The sequence below is a fragment of the Oncorhynchus keta genome, chromosome 33 (genome assembly GCF_023373465.1).
Source record: "Oncorhynchus keta strain PuntledgeMale-10-30-2019 chromosome 33, Oket_V2, whole genome shotgun sequence".
Lineage (NCBI taxonomy): Eukaryota > Metazoa > Chordata > Actinopteri > Salmoniformes > Salmonidae > Oncorhynchus > Oncorhynchus keta.
Genome location: NC_068453.1, coordinates 1,325,327 through 1,348,915, shown reverse-complemented (window position 1 = coordinate 1,348,915; position 23,589 = coordinate 1,325,327). Strand labels below are relative to the sequence as shown.

Here is a 23,589-nt window from a genome sequence, read left to right as displayed (position 1 = left end):
TTTGGCGATTAAATGAGTGATGGCGAAATAGTAGCCTAATGTGTGTTGCGTAGTGGGAATAATAATAATAATAATAATAATATATGCCATTTAGCAGACGCTTTTAAACCAGTCATGTCATAAAAGGAGAGACAAGTCCGGCAATATGATAATGGTTTCGGCCTATATAATAAAAGTTAAAGAAACATATTAGGCTACATGTTGCTATGCAATCTCCTTACCAATGACAAATGCAACTGTTTTTACATTAGGCCTACGTTTTAATGTTTTCATTAGCCTACCGTTATTATAATTGATCCAACACGAGAAGTTGGGCATAAGCATGGTCTGAGATGTGCATGGAGATACGCACACTTTCCGGTCAAGTTCCAAATTGATAAATACTAACCTTTGTTTGAAAACTAATTATCTGGAGAGCGAGATGAGACAGAGCATAAGGATGTGTGGAAGAGATACCGCATTGTGGGGGTAGAGCGAAGGAGAACAGGCAGTTGTGAGCCAGTGAGGAGCAGGGGAGGAGATTGAAGTAGAAGGGATTAGATTAGCACACTTGTTCTTCATCTGTGTTGTGGTTTACCACTCGGAATCAGGGATTAATTCACAGCCACTCTGCCACTCTGTGCTTGTCAGGCTGCCTGTGAGGCTACTACTGTATCATCATGAGAGGCAGCTGGAATGTGATAGAGAGCCAGACTGCCAAGGAGGTGACACCATCACCAGGGAGTGAGAGTTGCCCTGGACCATTTCTGCTTCTGATCGCTGCCTCCTGCACCTAGCCTTCTCAGTTTGTTTTGCTGTGTTGTGTGTATGTGAGAGAACAGTGTGTGTCTGTGTGGATATGTGTGTGTGACACAGAGAGAAACACAGCCGCAGCGGAGGAAGGAGGAGCCAAGCAACTAGGGAGGGAGCTGGATGCTTGCGTGTTGCCGTGACAGCACCACAGCCTGCTGTTTCTAGTGACGACTGATGCAAGAATGTGTGTCTGAACTGTTCTAGGGAGGGGGAACCAGTGGTTGTCTGTGTCCAGCCCAGCTTGCAGTGTCCTGGGTGCCCCTTCTGTGCCTGTCTATCTGTCCGTCACTGAGGTTGGAGGTGGCCCTTGCTTTTTTACAACGCGGTACTCAGTCACTGGAAGATGGTCAACCTCCTCTTCCTCCTCATGCGTCCCTGTGATCTCCAACAGAAGCAGCAGCACTACCAGGCTCTCTCCTCTGTCATGCTCTGTACCACTGGGGGCTCTATGGTGCTAAGCTCCGGGTGATCCTGTTTACCTGCAGCTCAGCCCCCTCTCCTCCCTCCTAGCCTGTGTGGTGGACAGGACTGAACACCCACTAGTGTGGTCAACCTCTAGGTTACCCTGGTCTGACCCCAGCACTACCCAGCCACTGTAAGTATCATTCCCCTTTGCCTGCTACACTATCCTGCTTTTATTCTGTTTTCCGGTTCCGCTTCAGCGTCTGCCTATGGATCTGTTTCAATGCTCTACTGTCAACATTGATTGTTTGTAGAATGTAGTCTACCTACTTCGAGCTATATGTTGTTGGTTGTATACAGTATATGTTAATAGGGAAAGACAGTCCTCAAAAAACACCTTGGAGTATACAGTAAGCCCATTATATTGTACATACTGTCTATCCATATTGTTATTTGTATTCAGACTATTTGTTAATGTCAGTTGTATACAGAATCTATGTCCATTGTAGCTATATTGGTGGTGCACTGCTCACCACAAACCACTGCAGATATAAAATTTCACGCTTCCCGTCTCTGAGGCGGAACAAATGTGTCTCAAACGATGAATTAGGAACTCCCTTTTCTGCATTATGTCACCCTCACCGTGAGATGCTGTTGCCTGGCAACAGCCGGGCTCACTCTCCATTCCATTTTTAGAATGCAGCTGTGAGTCCATCAGGAGAGCAAGGAGTGGGGGGTGGATTAGGAGAATTGGGCCAAGGATTAGAGGAGAAATTTAGAATAGGAAAAAGAGGGACAAGCGGAGAGAAAGAGAGTGGGTAAGTGAGAGAGTGGGTAAGTGAGAGTGCAGGGAATGACAAAGGAGAAAAGAGATCGATTAACTCCTTTTACATTCTGCACCTTGATTTATTCACACCCATGTGCACGGACACACACACACATACCTTCCCCCTCACCACATACAAGAGAACTCATCCTCCAATCCCTATAAATACAAACAAAAATATGCACTCCCACCCCATCAGCTATGTATCGGTGTGTGCATTTGTGGGGGGGGGGGCAAGTCTGGGCTAGCAGCAGATCAGCCTTTTAGCCTGCTAGCCATGTAGAGTCTTGCAATGGGCTACACACAGCTTGCATATCACCAGCTGGCTGAGGTCCGTACCACTCCCCCATTGTCTGTGTTCAAAACCATGATGTATCATTGATAAATTGTCACTGACTGACAAATAAATCAAATAAAAAATGAGTAGTTATTTATGAGGCGATTTGTAGATCAGTCAGTCTCGAATCAACTTCAATGTCGGCTGCAATGTTAAAGGTGCCCAGTATCTCTGGCATGATGCAACTGTTACTCTGAGCGAGAGGTTTCTCATCCAATCAGATCTCTCTGTGGTCTCTGGTGTGGCTAATAGGATCTCAACAACATACCCAAATTCACCCAAAATGCACTGCAACATAGGCTCACAAAAAATCTCTGTGATTTATATATTTATAAACCTTATTTTGACAGGGAAGTCATACTGAGACTAGGGTCTCTTTCGCAGATGAGCCCTGCATAAATACATCAAACACACACAATATACAAAATTACAAAAAATATTAAGAAAAACAGACACATTTATCAACATAGGTCTCTGATCATTACTCTGAACTGACCAAAGGGGACCAGAACATCTCATTTCAAAGAGCTCTGTAAGGTGTTCCACATAAAGGGTGCAAAAAAAATAGAAGCAGCTTTACCCAACTCTGTGGAGAATGAAGTGGCATCCAGTGTTATCCAAGCCTGAGACCGGCTTTGGTCATTTGTAAGTCTAAATTGTATTAATGATGATAGAGGCATAGGAAGTTTCTGCATGAGTGCTTTGTAGATAAACACAATATAATTCTTCTCACTCCTTACATGCGAAGAGGCCCAACCCACATTTTGATACAAAACACAATGGTGAGTTCTACAACCATCACCAGTAATAAACCTGAGGGTACAATGGAAAACAGCATCTCATGGTTTAAGTGTAGATGCTGCTGCATGCATGTAGACAATATCCGCATAATCTAAAATAAACATAAGTGGCCTCTGCGATTTCCTTCCTAATTACAAAAGTCAGACATGATTAATTTCTGTAAAATAAACCAACCTTGATCTTCAACTTCTTCACCAGCTCAGTGACATGTTTTTTAAATGGTCGTTTGTCAACAAGCCAGACACCAAGATATTTGAAGGATGGCACTCGTTAAATTTGTGTACCGTTCAAGCTAGTCATTACAAATGTATTTAAATATGGGTTATGGGACCTAGAAAAAAGCATTGGTTTTGTTTGCATTTAGCACAAATTTTAGATTTGCTCTCAAACAACTACACACACAATCCAAAAATGATAGACAGGATCATTTCAAATATGCTCACAAAATCATACACAACGCTGTTTGTGCTCAAACACACACACAGTCTTGTTGACATTTTTTTATTAATGCAAATCTACTCTAGATCCATACAAAAAAAATTACTACTACCCCACTGGGCACACCATGTCATTTCAACGTGGAAATGTGGGTAACGTTTGATTAACAAGCTGATCAATGAGATTTCAACCTTTATTCACCCACTCGAAAAGACAGCCAAAAGTGTGCTGAATTCCCAATCTGTTATTAAACCTCTTAGGGCTCGCGAACCGCTAGCGTGACACCTGTCGACAACCTCCGGTGAAATTGGTGCGCGCCAAATTCAAATGACAAAATCTTAATATGAAACATTCATGAGCATACAAGTGTCTTATATCATTTAAAAGCTTAACTTCTTGTTTAATGCAACTGCATTGTCAGATCTCAGAAAGGCTTTATGGTGAAAGCATACCATGCGATTATCTCAGGACAGTGCCCCACGTCAAAATACTTTTTCAACCAGCACAGGCTTCACAAAACCACAAATAGTGATTAAATAAATCACTTACCTTTTGAAGATCTTTTCCTCTGTTTTCAATGCCAAGGGTCCCAGCTACAAATGAATGTTTGTTTTTTTCGATAAAGTCCTTCTTTATGCCCAAAAAAGTCTGTTTAGTTTGCGCCATTGATTTCAGTAATCGACTCCTTCAACATGCATCCAAAGGAATCCAGAAAGTTCCGGTAAACTTTGTCCAAACAAGTCAAACAATGTTTGTAATCAAACCTCAGGTACCCTAATATGTACATAAATGATAATATTTCAGACTGAAAGAACGGTGTACAATAGGAAAGGAAAATAACGCAGAGCGCGCACTCATTCACTTTGGAAAAACTACTCGTTTTTCAAGAAACAAACCTGAAACAAACCTGAAACCCTGACATCTAGTGGAAGGATTAGGTTCTGCAACCTGGGAGCTATTTTTATATATAGACCCATAGACTTGCATTGGAAAGGCCTGTGACCTCCTGCCATATCAATTCTGTTATACTCACAGACATTATTGTAACAGTTTTAGACACTTCAAAGTGTTTTCTATCAAATTCTACCAATTATATGCATATCCTAGCTTCTGGGCCCGAGTAAAGACAGTTTACTTTGGGCACGTCAGTCAGGCGGAAATTCAGTATACTGCCCCCTAGCCTTAAATAAAATAAAAATGTATTTGTCCCTTGCGCTGACTATAACAGGTGTAGACCTTATCGTGGTATGCTTACTTACAAATCAGTAACCAACAATGTAGTACAACAAAGAGTTAATTGCTAAATAATTGCAAAATAAACTAAAGTAAAAAACAAAATATAAAGTAACACAATAAGATGTGCGGATGTACAGGTTAGTCGAGGTAATTTGCACATGTAGGTAGGGGTAAAGTGACTATGCATACATAATAAACTGAGTAGCAGCAATGTAAAACAAAAGTGTGTGTGTGTGTGGGGGGTCCAATGTAAATTGTCTGGGTGCCATTTCAATAATTGTTCAGCAGTCTTATGGCTTGGGGGTAGAAGCTTCTAAGCTTCCCAGTGATGTTTTGCGCCTTACGCACTACCCTCTGTTGCGCCTTACGGCTGGATGCTCTCGACGATGCAGCTGTAGAACCTTTTGAAGATCTGGGGACCCATGCCAAATCTTTTCAGTCTCCTGAGGTGGAAAAGGTGTTGTCGTGCCCACTTCACGACTGTCTTGGTGTGTTTGGACCATGATAGTTTGTTGGTGATGTGGACACCAAGGTACTTGAACCTCTCAACCCGCACCACTACAGCCCCATCAGTGTTAATGGGGGCGTTGCCCCTGAAAGTGAATATAATGCTAACGATCTGATGTTGTGTCAATGGTTCAAATTCAACATATTACATACCAGATTTGACTGTTGAAAATTGTTTACAGTGATGACATAATCCTATGGTTGTAAAGTCACCCTCAAAACAACAGTTTACATTGATGACTTTATTAAAATCCAATGTATTTTCCACATAGACTCCACGTCACAATATGTTGACAAATATTTGCGCCCAGTGGGACATTGCATGTCATTTCCCTGCTCAACGTCGTTATACACCAGACGTCATTACTATTGACTTGACCTCCTTATCGTGTAACTCAGCCCTGTCTGTGTGTCTACCCTATCCCTCTACTTGCAGTGCTTTCTGCTCCACTGCCAGTGAAAAACAATGACTTCTCAAGAGGAGGAAGCATCGTTCAGCAGGTTCTTCCAGTATGTGGAGGACAGTGGACTCAGGGCCTATGACGGACTGGTCATCCAGAATGCCTCTGACATCGCCCGTGAGAGCGACCGCGTCCGCAAAGAGACCAACTGGGCCTACCTTCAGGAGAAACACGATAAGAAGAGAAGACAGGAAGAAGCCATAAAGAGGTAAGACAAAGAGCTCATGCGCATGCACACAAATATGAACTAAGACACGTCATATGTATAAAAACCTGTGTGAAATCAATGACAGACTGTGGGAATGACAGACTGTGGGACTGTGTTAATTTTAACTTCACAGGACAATGACTTCACACACACATATACAGAGAAATACACACCAATGCAGTAGAGGAGAACTGGGACGAAAGTCACACTTTTTGTTTCTTTCTAATTGCTCAGAGATTGATAGAACTAGAGACACCATATTTTATTACAAACAGACAGATGTCCTCCACCATTAGTAATTTAATTTCTAGGGTAAATGAGTTTAAATTAAATAGACCGAGAAGAGAACTAGCCTAACGTTACTTTTGTACCTGCCGGTTGGGACTGAAGGAACATTGTCTCGGGACGGAAGTAAGTGCACAATATATTTCTTATCTCCATGTTTCTGGTTTGTAGTATGTTACTTTAAACAAATGTGACCGACCAGCTCAATTCAGTCTTATGTAGCAAAATTTGAAATTGTACAGACTCAGAGCTACAAAATGGTATATCATACACTGCAGTTGAGGAACAATGGGAAAGTGATTCTGCTTTGAAAGTTGATAAACCCGAACCACTTTTGAGAAAATGGCACATGAATGTTTTGGTACACCTACTGTAGAGCTCTTCTTTGTCTACACCTATTCAGCATTGTTCATATCCTCTTAAGTCTTAGCCCAACCCATCTCTTTAAGGATTCACATGTGAGGCCATGTGCTACACAGAGTAATTAAGGTAGTGTAGTAAACAACAAAAGATTTCAAGACTAAAAGTGGTGAAAGTATTAACTTACAGTAAAGACAATATTGACTGTCAAATAAAAGTTTATTTTTCACATGCCCAGGATACAGAATGGTTAAACAGTACAGTGAAATGATTACTTTGCAAATTTGCATAGTAGTAATATCAAAATTAGAAAGTGTCCAGATGAAAATATTTTATAAATATTTTACACAAAACAAAACTATAAATGCAACATACAACAATTTCAAAGATTTTACTGAGAGACAGTGGTTTTTCCTTTAAAAGTTACGAGCTTATGCCGCGACTGTTAGTGGGAGATGGTGTCATTGTACCACACTGTCACAAGAGGGAGTTAGAACGCTGATCTATCGGTAGTCTAAACTGTGGCAATTAATGAAGGTGTTTTCCGTCTGAGTCTCTCCTCTGGCACTGGAGTCCTGCATCAGGCAACAAAAAAAACTGTCAGCGATCCTGGAGTTAAGAGAGAACTTGGGTAAATGCAATGAGGGAAATTCACTTGACATGTGGACCGACAATTTTCAAAAAGTAGGCACGGTGGGATTTTGGTTTCTCTCAATCCGAAACCAGAAATAAATAATTCATAATAACAAACTGGCTTAATTTACAAATTAGTACAAATGTCTCACCCCATGTTCACGAATGGCATTTCCCTTTATTCAGATTACAAATGCTCACTTCCAGTTATTTGAAATGAAATCTCCAAAATATTGTTATTTTTTACCAAGTTAATCTGCTCATGTTGTGAGTGTTCAATTTGTGACATTTGTCACGCCAGCCTTTGCTTTGGCTCCCCTTCCTGTTCAGCTCAGGCATTCGGCATCGCCGGCCTTCTAGCCTGTTAAGACTCCCATTCCTGTGCAGGTAGCGTGTCTACAGCTCAAGCTCATTACCATAACGCACAATGCGCAAAAATATTCCTAAAAATATTTAACCTCCACACATTAACAAGTAAAATAGCTCAAATGAAAGATAAACAAGTTGTTTATCTAGCCAGCAAGTCAGATTTCTAAAATGTTTTACGGCGATAACATAGCACATATTTATGTCAAACCACCACCGCAGACATATCTCATTAGCATAGCCAAGTAGGAAAAAATATGCAATCAACAAACGCAGGATTAAAAAAAAAATCATTTCACTAACCTTTTGAAATCTTCATCAGATGACAGTAATATAACATGTTACACAGTACATTCATTTTTTTTTCAATAATATGCTATATATATCCATAAATCTCTGTTTACAATTACGCATCGTTCAAAAAATGCTACATTAAATAGCTCCGGCAGATAACGTCAGCTAACAAGGAATACACATCATAAACTTTGACTAAATATGCATGTTTTACATATGTATAGGAAGATACACTTATTCTAAATGCAATCGCTGTGTTACATGTATTTTTAACGTTACAGGTAGAGTTCACTAGGCTAAACTAGGAGTCGGCGCTCCAAAAGTACCATTCTGGCTCCTCTACCTTGGAGTCGACAGAAACCCAAAATTAACACATAAATATTTCCTTACCTTTGCTGTTCTTCCATCAACAGAACTGGAAGGGATTATACTCACCAAGCCAGCGTTTAGTTTTCAAGTCTGCGTCTTTCGGTTCTCAAAATACACGCATTTCGGTCAAAATGAAGGCAAAAATTGAAGTGGATGCGCACCAAAACGTCGAAATTATATATTATATGTCGAGTTAACTTGTCAAACTAACTTCATAATCAAGCTTTAACATGTTATAAAGGTGTACAGCAATTTTGAGAACAAACAGAAACACAGGCACCATTCAATCGATCTTGGAAAAAAGAGAGGACTTGACCACTGCGCACAGAAAAGTGACAGGTGTTTTTGAGTGACTGGGAGCTTACCGCGTGCTCAAACTCTCGCGAGCGGGCGATTCTCAAAATGAGAAGCCCCATTGAAAGCTGAGATCACGCTGAACACGTGGAGACTGTTCCTGGCGCTGTAACTGTTTGGGAAGGGTGTTTGCGATGAGGTCAAAGGTGGGCCAACTTTTCAGATGAGAAGAGATAGTTTGGGAGAATGCAGATTTTGAGAGTTCTGCTTTACATAGAGACAAAATTTAAACGATTTTAGAAGCTTTAGAGTGTTTTCTATTCGATAATATTTTTTATTTGCATATATTAGCAACTTTTGACAAAAATGTATCATGTTTTATATGGGTACCCAATTCCTCCAGAAGGGGCAGTAATCAGGGGTAGCCTTAACAGGCTAGCACCCCCACAACATGATGCTGCCACCCCCGTCCTTCACTATTGGTAAGGTCTTCTACGGCTTGAAAGCCTCCCCCTTTTTCCTCCAAACATAATGATGGTCATTATGGCCAAACAGTTTTGTCCCAATGTGCAGTTGCAAACCATAGTCTGGCTTTCTTATGGCGGTTTTGGAGCAGTGGCTTCTTCCTTGCTGAGAGGCCTTTCAGGTTATGTCAATATAGGATTCGTTTCACTGTGGATATATATACTTTTGTACCTGTTTCCTCCAGCATCTTCACAAGGTCCTTTGCTGTTGTTCTGGGATTGATTTACACTTGTTGCACCAAAGTACGTTCATCTCTAGGAGAAAGAACGTGTGTCCTTCCTGAGCGGTATGACGGCTGCATGATCCCATGGTGTTTATACTGTACTTTATACTGTGGTTTGTACAGATGAACTTGGTACCTTCAGGCGTTTGGAAATTGCTCCCAAGGATGAACTAGACCTGTAGAGGTCTACACATTTTTTTCTGAGGTCTTGGCTGATTTCTTTTGATATTTCCATGATGTCAAGCAAAGAGGCACTGAGTTTGAAGGTAGGCCTTGAAATACATCCACAGGTACATCTCCAATTGACTCAAATTATGTCAATAAACCTTTCAGAAGCTTCGAAAACCATGACATCATTTTCTGGAATTCTCCAAGCTGTTTAAAGGCACAGTCAACTTAGTGTATGTAAACTTCTGTGTTTTCAATTATTTTCTATGGGAAACTATATTTATGAGGAACCTGGTTACAGTTCCTATGGCTTCCACTAGATGTCAATAGTCTTTAGAAATTGATGGATGTTTTTCTTTTGAGAAATGAATTAGTAGGATTGTTCATTGTGAGTGTCAAGCCAAGTGGACTCTTCTGTGTGGCGCGCGTGAACTGGAGCTCACTTCAGTGAACTGGAGCTCACTTCAGTGAACTGGAGCTCACTTCAGTGAACTGGAGCTCACTTCAGTGAACTGGAGCTCACTTCAGTGAACTGGAGCTCGCTATCTGCTATAACACATTGATTATTTACGTTTTAGGATGTCTAAGGTTGGATTAGGAAAGTTGTTTGGACCAAGTTTACAGGCAACTTATTAGATACTTTATAGTCATGTTGGGCGAGTTGGAACCGGTGTAATTCTGAATCAAACACGCCAAATAAATGCACATTTTGGGTATATAAAGAAGGAATTTATCGAACAAAAGGACCACTTGTGAGGACCACATTTTGGAGTGCCAATAGAAGAAGCGCATCAAAGGTAAGGCATGAATTATATCGTTATTTCTAGACATTTGTGTCGCATCTGCCTGGTTGAAATATGTTTTTCATGTGTTAGTATGTGGGGCTCTGTCCTCAGATAATCGCATGGTTTGCTTTCGCCATGAAGTATTTTTGAAATCTGACACAGCGGCTGAATTTACAACAAGTTAACCTTGATTTTATGAAAGTTAAATATTTATAGTAATTTAATTTGAATTTGGCGCTCTGCAATTTCACCGGATGTTGTCGAGGGCGTCCCACTGATCCGAAAGTAGTTAAAGTCTTGTTCATCTAACTGCATTGTCTGATTTACAATAGGCTTTACAGCGAAAGCATGCCATGCAATTGTTTGTGGACCGCGCCCCACATCAAAATATTTTTCAAACAGCACAGGCTTCATAAAATCACAAATAAATATTCACTTACTTTTTGAAAAGTAAGTTGACTGTGCCTTTAAACAGCTTGGAAAATTCCAGAAAATTATGTCATAGCTTTAGAAGCTTCTGATAGGCTAATTGACACAATTTGAGTCAATTGGAGGTGTACGTGTGGATGCATTTCAAGGACCTTCAAACTAAGTGCCTCTTTGCTTGACATCATGGGGAAATCAGCCAAGACCTCAGACTTCTTTTTGTAGACCTCCACAAGTCTGGTTCATCCTTGGGACCAATTTCCAAATGCCTGAAGGTACCACGTTCATCTGTACAAACCACTGTACGCAGTAAGTAAGTATAAACACCATGGGACCACGCAGCCATGATAGCTTTCAGATGGACATTCGTTCTGTCTCCCAGAGATGAACGTACTTTGGTGAGAAGTGCAAATCAATCCCAGAACAACAGCAAAGGACCTTTTGAAGATGCTGGAGGAAACAGGTACAGAAGTATCTATTGTATAGCCACAGTTAAACGAGTCCTATATTGACATTACCTGAAAGGCCGCTCAGCAAGGCTACGGTCTGCAACTGCACATGGGGACAAAGATCGTACTTTTGCTAGTAATGTCCTCAGGTCTGATGAAACAAAAATAAAACTGTTTGGCCATAATGACCATCGTTATGTTTGGAGGAAAAAGGGGGAGACTTGCAAGCCGAAGAACACCATCTCAACCTTGAAGCACGGGGGTGGCAGCATCATGTTGTGGGGTGCTTTGCTGCAGGATGGACTGTTGCACCACACAAAATAGATGGCATCATGAGGCAAGAAAATTGTGGATATATTGAAGCAACATCTCAAGACATCAGTCAGGAAGTTAAAGTTGGTTGCAAATGGGTCTTCCAAGTGGACAATGACCCCAAGCATACTTCCAAGTTGTGGCAAAATAGCTTAAGGACAACAAAGTCAAGGTATTGGTGTGGCCATCACAAAGCCCTTACCTCAATCCAATAGAACATGTGTGGGCAGAACTGAAAAAGCGTGCATGAGCAAGGAGGCCTACAAACCTCCCTCAGTTACACCAGCGCTGTCAGGAGGAATGGGCAAAAATTCACCAAACTTATTGTGGGAAGCTTGTGGAAGGCTACCCGAAATGTTTGACCCATGTTAAATCAATTTAAAGGCAATGCTACCAAATACTGATTGAGTGTATGTAAACTTCTGACCTACTGGGAATGTGATGAAAGAAATAAAAGCTGAAATAAATAATTCTCTCTAATATTATTCGGCCATTTCACATTCTTAAAATAATGTTTGGATCCTAACTGAACTAATACAGGTAATTTTTACTTGGATTAAATTTTAGGAATTGTGAAAAACTGAGGTTAAATGTTTACATACACCTTAGCCAAATACATTTAAACTCAGTTTAGCCTACCTGTGTGTGTATATATATATATATATATATATATTAGTCTTACAGAGCCTTTTCATAAGTCCACTCAAGTTTCTTCAACTATCTTCTGACTGTGATTAGAGTGATGTTGTACCGTGATGCCAGCAGATTCCAGATTTCATTTGCCGATCGTTCATCATCTTCAACCATCAGTGAGTCGAATCGGTCTTGCTGGAAATGGAATACAATGTAAAAATGTTCAACATACAGTAAAGTCCAGCAGTCGATTTAAGCATTATTTTTGATCATTACTATGCCTACATTACAGTATTGTAGCCTACTATACCTGTTAATTTTCCTGGGCTTCGTGATCGGCGTAACACAGGCGAATAGCACTGTCTGTGACCATAGTCCCCAAGTCTAACCGTATTTGACCAACATGTTTAATTAGTCAAGGTTCCTTGCTCTTCCACACTTGATTGTTTATCAGCAGGACAATAGACTCCTACCGAGTTCTCCAAATGCATTGTTTTCTAACCACATCTGGATGGATCCAAAACTATGGGAATAAAATAGGCTAATGGGAATAAAACATACTGAATGACAGAAATATTGGAATAAAATAGGCTAATGAAGGCATCAAATTCTTGCTTACTGGAACACCCAAAGTCATCCAATTGTTATAACAAGATTTGAAGCAATAGCCTACCTGTGTGTGGTCAACTATTTCAGCACCGATTCGTGCTGCTCTGAGACAAGCATGGGGACTGGTCTTGATAATGATGATGAGATTTTAGTTTTCACTGAATCTTTGTTTTGAGTTTTGGTTAGCCTACAATTTGGGTGTGTAAATGTACAGATTATTTTGCTTTTCACTCACAGTCACCGGTCACATTGTACAGCGCTATATTGTCCGTAAAGCCTGAGGGTTTAGTTTATTGTTTTTCTTGGAATAGAAACAACATAATATCAATCAAAAATGTGTTCATAAATTCTCTAGAACAGCCAATATTTAAAACAGTCAAATGCTTCTCAAAGATGCCCTCTGGTGGTCAAACTAGCACTAACTTGCATTAATGGCAACAATGGCTGACACTTACATAATGTGCCATAGAATTCTGCGGCAGCCTGCAAGCTGTGCTGCAGTACGATGCAACTTTTAAAGGAAGAACCACTCGAGTTCAAATAAGAAAATCAGTCAATTGAAATAAATAAATTAGGCTCTAATCTATGGATTTCAGGACTGTGAATACAGATATGCATCTGTTGGTCACATACTTTTTTTAAAGTTAAGGGTGTGGTTCACAAAACCAGTCAGTATCTGGTGGAATCACCATTCGCTCCATGCAGCACGACACATCTCATTGGCATAGAGTTGATTAGGCTGATGATTGTGGCCTGTGGAATGTTGTCCCAATTCCTCTTCAATGGCTGTGCGAAGTTGCTGGATATCAGTGGAAACTGGAACACGTTTTCATACACGTCAATCAAGAGCATCCCAAACATGCTCAATGAGTGACATGTCTGGTGAGTATGCAGGCGATGGAAGAACTGGGACATTTTCAGCTTCCAGGAATTGTGTACAGATTCTTGCAACAATGGGGCTGTGCATTCTCATGCTGAAACATGAGGTGATGGCGGCGGATGAATGCACGACAATGGGCCTCGGGATCTCGTCATGGCATCTCTGTGTATTGAAATTGGCATCGATAAAATGCACTCGTGTTCGTTGTCCATAGCTTATTCCTGCCCATATCATAATCCCACCGCCACCATGGCATACTTTGTTCACAACGTTGACATCAGCAAAACCAGTCACCCACATGACACCATACACGCTGTCTGCCATGTGCACATGTGTAGACATATAGACAATAGTGACCCATCCACTTAGCTAGCTAGTTAGCTGGACAATGATCTAAAACCCCAACCCATACTATTAGCAATACAAAGTGATTGTCATAGCTAGCCACATGAAATGCTGTAGTATGAATCTGCAAGTAGCTAAAACTAACCATCTAGGTTCAATGTTAGATAGCTAGCTAACAGGCTATACATATCAATGCAAATGGCTTTCTGGGATACAAATCAAATTGCTACATAGATCATACATGTAAAGTTAGCTAGCGAGCCAGCAAGCTAATGTTCGCTAGCTAGCTAACAGTACGCTTTAACTTTAACAACTTCCTGAAAAAATGTAAAACCAATAAAAATCTAAAAATGTAGCTAGCTAGACTTTAACCCATATACATGGAAGAACACTTGGTATCTTGTCCATTTGGTTTGTAACTAGCTACAGCTTGTTTGGGCCGTTGCTGTGTTAAGTCACTCCGGATCACACTAACTGTGTGCAGAAAGTAGTCCCACAACTTTTCCCCACTGAGCTTTGTCGATAGTGCATGCTAAACTTTGCTCAGCGATGTTGTTGACAGCAGAAACAACACTTTTGCAGTTTTCCTTGGCTAATGTTATATCTTTCAAAAAAGCAGCGGAAGCAAGGCTTATCTACAAATACTGAGCAGCTCATGTTATAGACAGAAGCGTGCTACTCTCGGCATGTCCAGCCCATCGATTATCTCAGCCAATCATGGCTAGCAGTAAGGTTCCTGTTTTTTCCCGTGGCTAAACCAAGTAGGCTCGTAAATATAACATTTTTATTTGTATTTACAGATGGCATACAAGTTTGTCATTAAGGCACATGAAAATGTACATGTTCCAGAAGACATTTCTACAAAAAACACACTTTGATAATACATATATTTTTAAACATTCAAATGCATCTCCTGTGAAGTAGTGATGGACACCTCGCTTCTTGAAATGGGTCACAGATGTACTATCAGTCGTTTTAAATAAGTATTGCTTACGGTTCGACATTTATGAAAATGAACCACGTGTCAACATCACAAGGTTGTGTAACCATAATATTTTGCCTTACAATATTAATCGAAATAAAATAGATCAACTAATAGCTATTTTAACCATAATTTTCTCATCTCACTTTAACCTTTCTAGGGCAGGCGTTCCGCTAACAGAACCCCTCGACAACAATCCTCTGAAAAGGCAGAGAGCGAAATTCTAAAATATTTTTTATAAATATGTAACTTTCACACATTAACAAGTCCAATACAGCAAATGAAAGAAACTTCTTGTTAATCTACCCATCATGTCCAATTTCATAAATGCTTTACAGCGAAAGCACAACATATGTTAGATCACCGCCAAGTCAAAAAAACACAGCCATTTTTCCAGCCAAAGATAGGAGTCACAGAAAGCTGAAATATAGATAAAATGAATCACTAATCTTTGATTATCTTCATGAGATGACACTCATAGGACATCATGTTACACAATACATTTGTTTTGTTCGATAATGTGCATATTTATATCCAAAAATCTCAGTTACATTGGCGCCGTTACGTGCAGTAATGTTTTGATTCCAAAACATCCAGTGATTTTGCAGAAATACTCATAATAAACATTGATAAAGGATACAAGTGTTATTCACAGAACTAAAGATAGACTTCTCCTTAATGCAACCGCTGTGTCAGATTTTTTTTTTTTTTTACTTCACGGAAAAAGCATAATCTGAGAACGGTGCTCAGAGCCCAATCCAGCCAGAGGAATATCCGCCATGTTGGAGTCAACAGAAGTTCGAAATAACACTATAAATATTAACTTACCTTTGATGATCTTCATAAGAAGGCACTCCCAGAAATCCCAGTTCGACAATAAATAGCTGATTTGTTCCATAAAGTCCATCATTGGTTGACATTTAGTGGAGGCCGTAGGAAGTGCAACTTGACTCCATAGACACTGTGTATTTGGTAGGCCAAGCTTTGAAAAACTACTAACCTCAGACTTACCACTTCCTGGTTGGATTTTTCTCAGGTTTTTGCCTGCCATATGATTTATGTTATACTCGGACATCATTCAAACAGTTTTAGAACTTCAGAGTGTTTTCTATCAATACTAATAATAATATGCATATTAGCATCTGGGACAGAGTAGGAGGCTGTTCACGCTGTTCATCCAAAAGTGAAAATGCTGCCCCCTATCCCAAAAAGGTTTTAATGGGAATTGTAGTAGGATATCTTTCAAACCATTTGCAAAGGCTATTCATGCTTATCCCTACAAATCATGTGCTTTCCTTGTGTCTTGATAGAATACATGTCTTTATTCCCTTCACAAACAGCACTCATCATGATTATCACATTTCCATTGACCCCCAAAATCATAAAGATATACATATTTAAGCGCTAACCTGTTGATAAAAGCTTATGTGGAAAGCAGATCCATCAAGTCAATTGATTAAGGCATAATTATAATAATGTTATATTTCGGTTTAAAACATTCTGTAACTTGTTGATACTTTGCTAACATTATAAAAGCAATATGAAAGTCATCAGTTTACATTGTGTTTACTTTCATGTCACCTGTCTCGCGTGTAACTTCTCCCAGGCTAACACCCAAGACTAGCTAGCATGATACTTGAAACCTATTGTAACGTAGACACAGGGAGTCAGTTAGTGAGTTTAATGATAACGAACATGGAATGATACAAAACAAGAGAAGGGTCTGACATGGGAACACAAACAATACTACCCGATGACTGACAAAACTAGTGCTAGATAAAGGGTAAGTAATGAAGGTATTAATGAAGTCCAGTTGTGACTGATAGGGCCCAGGTGTGTATAATGATGGTTGCCAGGTGTGCGTAAAGATGGGTTGCCAGGACTGGTGGCTAGTAGACCGTTGACGTCGAGCGTCGGTGCGGGACCGCGGGATTGGACGTAACACCTATGTTGTAGTTTAGTCACAAAATGGGTTAAGAAAATGACATATGTTTGGAACCATAAACAATTAAACACTTTCAGTTCTGTTTTTTTTACTTGCATTGCTCAAAACAGTTTTTTTGTCCTCTACAAGTAGGAACATGCTGACTTCACCTAATCATTCTAGCTTCTGTGTTATCTGAGAAAATGGGCCTGTTACTATCGCCCTGTGTTACTTTTGTCCCAGCTCTTTCCTAGTACACACACAAATATGTACAGACTGAGGCAGCAAAGATGTACAGAATGAAATCCCTGATTTTGCTTATACCATCTCACTCTCAAATCAAATCAATGTTTATGGTCACATGCTTCGTAAACAACAGGTGTATTGTAACAGTGAAATGCTTAATTACGGGCCCTTCCCAACAATGCAGAGAAAGAAAAATAGAGAAATAATAGAAAAGTAATGATAAATACAAAATGAGTAATGACAACATGACTGTATATACACGGGGTACCAGTACCGAGTCGATGTGCAGGGTTAATAAACAGTAGCAGCAGCGTATGTGATGAGCCAAAAAGTTAGTGCAATGCAGATAGCCCGGGTAGCAAGTTGGTTAACTATCTTATAGTTGGTGTGGGGGTAGAAGCTGTTCAGGGTCCTGTTGGTTCCAGACTTAATGCATAGGAACGGCTTGCCGTGCCGTAGCAGAGAGAACAGTCTATGACATGGATGGCTGGAGTATTATTTTTTTACACCACCTGGTGTTAAGGTCCTGTATGGCAAGGAGCTTGGCCCCAGTGATGTACTGGGACGTACGCACTACCCTCTGTTGCGCCTTGTGGTCAGATGCCAAGCAGTCAACGTAGCAAATGGTGATGCTGCCAGTGAAGATGCTCTCAATTGTGCAACTTTTTGAGGATCTGAGGGCTCATGCCAAATCTTTTCAGCCTCCTGAGGGGGAAAATGCATTGCAGTGCCCTCTTCACAACTGTGTTGGTGTGTGAGCACCATGATAGATCCTTAGTTATGTGGACACCAAGGAACTTGAAGCTCATAACCCCATTTCACTACAGGCCTGTCAATGTGAATGAGGGCGTGCTTGGCCATCCCATTTCCTGTAGTCCACAAACAGCTCCTTTGTCCAGGATCCAGATGAGCTTGGAGGGCAGAAGGGTGTTGAATGCTGAGCTGTAGTCAATAAACAGCATTTTCACATAGGTGTTGTCCAGGTGGGAAAGTGCAGTGTCGAGTGCAATATAAATTGTGTCATCTGTGTGTCCTTTGGCGTGGGTCAAGGGTGTCTGGATGATGGTATTGAACGTGAGCTATGACAATCCTTTAAAAATATGTCATGGCTACAGATTTGAGTGCTACGGGGCGATAGTCATTTATACAGATGACCTTGGCATTCTTGGGCACATGGACAATGGTGGTCTGCTTGAAGCATTTAGGTATTACAGATCGGGTCAGAGAGATATTGAAAATGTTGAAGACACCTGGTCAGTGCATGTTCTTTGTTTCTCTGTGACCACAGTCGGTCTTATAGCTGAAAGTGACTTTGGCTGAGTTTCTACCCCCATCCCCCCACCTATTTTAAGAGCACTTGAGAGAATTATCATAATAAGATCTGGGTCTGTCCAATGTTTGCATGGTATAGTAGGGTATGACACCTGTACACTGTGAATGGAGCTGGAAGTCGCCTGACCACTTGGTACTAATGGGGATGTTTGGATTAGGAATGGAGTCAGATTTCAGCTAGTGTCTGTGTCAGGGAAAGTGTGTTTGTGTGTGTGTGTTCTCTCAGTTGTTGGGAGTCTAAAACTCGAGTTTTGGAATTACGAGCAAGATTTACTCCAATATTTCTACATGATGAATTGAGCTAGCTATCCTATCATGTTATAAAATTGTTACTGAACAGATTTGTAACTGTACTTTGGCTGTATCTACAGTATGTGAAGAAAGTGTATTCATTCAGTTGAATGGTGCATAAAAAGTCAAGACCATGACCTTCAACGTGTATAAAGTAAAGACCATTCAAAATTGTTAAAAGGGAGACCACCATGACAAGCTAAAAAAAAACATGTGATAGAGAAATGGATAGATGGATTTCCACCCCAGAATTCTTACTGATGGACAGAACAACATAATGTAACTCCAAGTAAATCACACTTCTGTGAAATCAAACTGTCCACTTAAGAAGCAACACTGATTGACAATACATTTCACATGCTGTTGTGCAAATAAAATAGACAACAGGTGGCAATTAGCAAGACACCCCCAATAAAGGAGTGGTTCTGCAGGTGGTAACCACAGACCACTTCTCAGTTCCTATGCTTCCTGGCTGATGTTTTGGTCACTTTTGAATGCTGGTGGTGCTTTCACTCTAGTGGTAGCATGAGACGGAGTCTACAAACCACACAAGTGGCTCAGGTAGTGCAGCTCATCCAGGATGGCACATCAATGCGAGCTGTTGCAAGAAGGTTTGCTGTGTCTGTCAGCGTAGTGTCCAGAGCATGGAGGCGCTACCAGGAGACAGGCCAGTACATCAGGAGACGTGGAGGAGGCCATAAGAGGGCAACAACCCAGCAGCAGGACCGCTACCTCCGCCTTTGTGCAAGGAGGAGCAGGAGGAGCACTGCCAGAGCACTGCAAAATGACCTCCAGCAGGCCACAAATGTGCATGTGTCTGCTCAAACGGTCAGAAACAGATTCCATGAGGGTGGTATTGGCAAATTCGCCACTGGCGCCCTGTACTCTTCACAGATGAAAGCAGGTTCACACTGAGCACATGTGACAGTCTGGAGACGCCGTGGGAACGTTCTGCTGCCTGCAATCTCCTCCAGCATGTCCGGTTTGGCGGTGGGTCAGTCATGGTGTGGGTTGGCATTTCTTTGGGGGCCGCACAGCCCTCCATGTGCTCGCCAGAGGTAGCCTGACTGCCATTAGGTACCGAGATGAGATCCTCAGACCCCTTGTGAGACCATATGCTGGTGCGGTTGGCCCTGGGTTCCTCCTAATGCAAGACAATGCTAGACCTCATGTGGCTGGAGTGTGTCAGCAGTTCCTGTAAGAGGAAGGCATTGATACTATGGACTGGCCCTCCCGTTCCCCAGACCTGAATTCAATTGAGCACATCTGGGACATCATGTCTCGCTCCATCCACCAACGTGGCGTTGCACCACAGACTGTCCAGGAGTTGGCGGATGCTTTAGTCCAGGTCTGGGAGGAGATCCCTCAGGAGACCATCCGCCACCTCATCAGGAGCATGCCCAGGCATTGTAGGGAGGTCATACAGGCACGTGGAGGCCACACACACTACTGAGCCTCATTTTGACTTGTTTTAAGGACATTACATAACTGTTGGATCAGCCTGTAGTGTGGTTTTCCACTTTAATTTTGAGTGTGACTCCAAATCTAGACCTCAATGGGTTGATACATTTGATTTCCATTGATAATGTGTGTGTGATTTTGTTGTCAGCACATTCAACTATGTAAAGAAAAGAGTATTTAATAAGAATATTTCATTCATTCAGATCTAGGATGTGTTATTTTAGTGTTCCCTTTATTTTTTTGAGCAGTGTATTTTTATTTGTTTAACACTTTTTTGGTTACTACATGATTCCATATGTGTTATTTCATAGTGTTGATGTCTTCACTATTATTCTACAATGTAGAAAATAGTAAAAATAAAGAAATACCCTGGAATGAGTAGGTGTGTCCAAACTATATATATATATATATATATAGTAAACATATACACAGCAACAACACAGACATTTTTTATGTAACCCTAATTTTACCAGGTAAGTTGACTGAGAACACATTATCATGTACAGCAATAACCTGGAGAACAGTTACAGAGGAGAGATTTATGAGCCAATTGTAACCTGGGGATGATTAGGTGACCATGATGGTATGAAGGCCAGCTTGGAAATTTTGCCAGGACACCAGGGTCAACATCCCTACTTTTACAATAAGTGCCATGAGATTTGTAATGACCATAGAGAGTCAGGACATATGTTTAACATATGTAATGTCCCCCCCAATCACTGCCCTGGGGCACTGGGATATTTTTTTAGACTGGAGGAAAGGGTGCCTCCTACAGGCCCTCCAACACCACTTCCAACATAATTTGGTCTACCATCCAGGGACTGACCAGGACCAACCCTGTTTAGCTTCAGAAGCAATCCAGCAGTGGGATGCAGGGTGGTATTCTGCATGAAATATATGAATGCCTTCAAGGTATATACAAGATAAGTATCACACAAATCCATTTTCATTGAAAAGCAATACTGATTCTGGTACAATAGTGTTAGTAGCTGTCATGTCTGGACTATCATTGAATGTGAAGACTTATTTATATAAAATCAGTTCTCTGAGTTGAATTATTACGTGATTAAACTAATCATGTCAACATTAATTAGCTAGGAAGTCGGGGCACCACGGAAAATGTTGAGATTTACAGAGTTGTAATTTTCTGAATATAACTTTTCAGATATTTTAATATCTGATCAATTAGTCATATAGGCATATACTTTGCACATGAACGGCTGCTCATTCTGAAAGAAATTGCAATGTACATGTTTATGAATGGATGTCGTTGTTGTCTCTCCGTTGAAACTCTGTTGAGACTCTAGGGGCAGTATTTCATTTTTGGCTGAAAAAACGTTCCCGTTTTAAACAAGATATTGTGTCACGAAAAGATGCTCGACTATGCATATAATTGACAGCTTTGGAAATCAAATCAAATCAAATCAAATTTATTTATATAGCCCTTCGTACATCAGCTGATATCTCAAAGTGCTGTACAGAAACCCAGCCTAAAACCCCAAACAGCAAACAATGCAGGTGTAAAAGCACGGTGGCTAGGAAAAACTCCCTAGAAAGGCCAAAACCTAGGAAGAAACCTAGAGAGGAACCGGGCTATGTGGGGTGGCCAGTCCTCTTCTGGCTGTGCCGGGTAGAGATTATAACAGAACATGACCAAGATGTTCAAATGTTCATAAATGACCAGCATGGTCGAATAATAATAAGGCAGAACAGTTGAAACTGGAGCAGTAGCACAGTCAGGTGGACTGGGGACAGCAAGGAGCCATCATGTCAGGTAGTCCTGGGGCACGGTCCTAGGGCTCAGGTCCTCCGAGAGAGAGAAAGAAAGAGAGAATTAGAGAGAGCATATGTGGGGTGGCCAGTCCTCTTCTGGTTGTGCCGGGTGGAGATTATAACAGAACGTGGCCAAGATGTTCAAATGTTCATAAATGACCAGCATGGTTGAATAATAGAATAGAATGGAATGGAAAGAAAACACTCTTACGTTTCCAAAACTGCAAAGATATTATCTGTGAGTGCCACAGAACTGATGCTACAGGCGAAACCAAGATGAAACTTCAAACAGGAAGTGAGACAAATTTTTGAGGCGCTCTTTTCCAATGTCTCCTTATATGGCTGTGAATGCGCCCGGAACAAGTCTACATTTTCTGCCGTTTCCCCAAGGTGTCTGCAGCATTGTGACGTATTTGTAGGCATATCATTGGAAGATTGACCATAAGAGACTACATTTACCAGGTGTCCGCCTGGTGTCCTCCGTCAAAATTGGTGCGTAATCTCCAGCTGCAAGTATTCTTCCAAACTTCCACGAATGACATATCATCGACTAGATATGTGAAAAACACCTTGAGGATTGATTCTAAACAACGTTTGCCATGTTTATGTCGATAGTATGGAGTTAATTTGGAAAAACGTTTGCGTTTTAATTATTGAATTTTCAGGTTTTTTTCTCATCCAAACGTGATGAACCAAACGGAGCGATTTCTCCTACACAAATAATATTTTTGGAAAAACTGAACATTTGCTATCTAACTGAGAGTCTCCTCATTGAAAACATCCGAAGTTCTTCAAAGGTAAATGATTTTATTTGAATGCTTTTCTTGTTTTTGTGAAAATGTTGTCTGTTGAATGCTAGGCTTAATGCTATGCTAGCTATCAATACTCTTACACAAATGCTTGTTTTGCTATGGTTGGAAAGCATATTTTGAAAACCTGAGATGACAGTGTTGTTAACAAAAGGCTAAGCTTGAGAGCCAATATATTTATTTCATTTCATTTGCGATTTTCATGAATAGTTAACCCATATCAAGATTGGCCCTTTTCTCGCTCACTTTCTGTTATTTGAAAACAAAATAATCTCCAAAATATTGTTATTTTTTAAACAAAGTGATTATATTTATTATTAATTATTTTAGAATGATATAAAAATCAAATCAAATCAAATCAAATGTATTTATATAGCCCTTCGTACATCAGCTGATATCTCAAAGTGCTGTACAGAAACCCAGCCTAAAACCCCAAACAGCAAGCAATGCAGGTGTAGAAGCACGGTGGCTAGGAAAAACTCCCTAGAAAGGCCAAAACCTAGGAAGAAACCTAGAGAGTAACCAGGCTATGTGGGGTGGCCAGTCCTCTTCTGGCTGTGCCGGGTGGAGATTATAACAGAACATGGCCAAGATGTTCAAATGTTCATAAATTACCAGCATGGTCATATAATAATAAGGCAGAACAGTTGAAAGTGGAGTAGCAGCACGGTCAGGTGTACTGGGGACAGCAAGGAGTCATCATGTCAGGTAGGCCTGGGGCATGGTCCTAGGGCTCAGGTCAGTTGAAACTGGAGCAGCAGCACGGCCAGGTGGACTGGGGACAGCAAGGAGTCATCATGTCAGGTA

General features: G+C 40.8%; 1 protein-coding gene across 1 annotated transcript in view; it reads left to right on the top strand.

Moving 5' to 3' along the window:
- The first annotated feature begins 750 nt into the window (after positions 1-750).
- The window catches only part of nyap2a (neuronal tyrosine-phosphorylated phosphoinositide-3-kinase adaptor 2a), a 116,929-nt gene continuing 94,090 nt past the window's right edge, over positions 751-23,589 (top strand). Inside the window, exons 1-2 of the mRNA XM_035748323.2 lie at positions 751-1,387; positions 5,776-6,008. Coding sequence (XP_035604216.1) covers positions 5,806-6,008 — 203 coding nt within the window. The 5' untranslated portion in view covers positions 751-1,387; positions 5,776-5,805. The remainder of the gene's footprint in view (positions 1,388-5,775; positions 6,009-23,589) is intronic.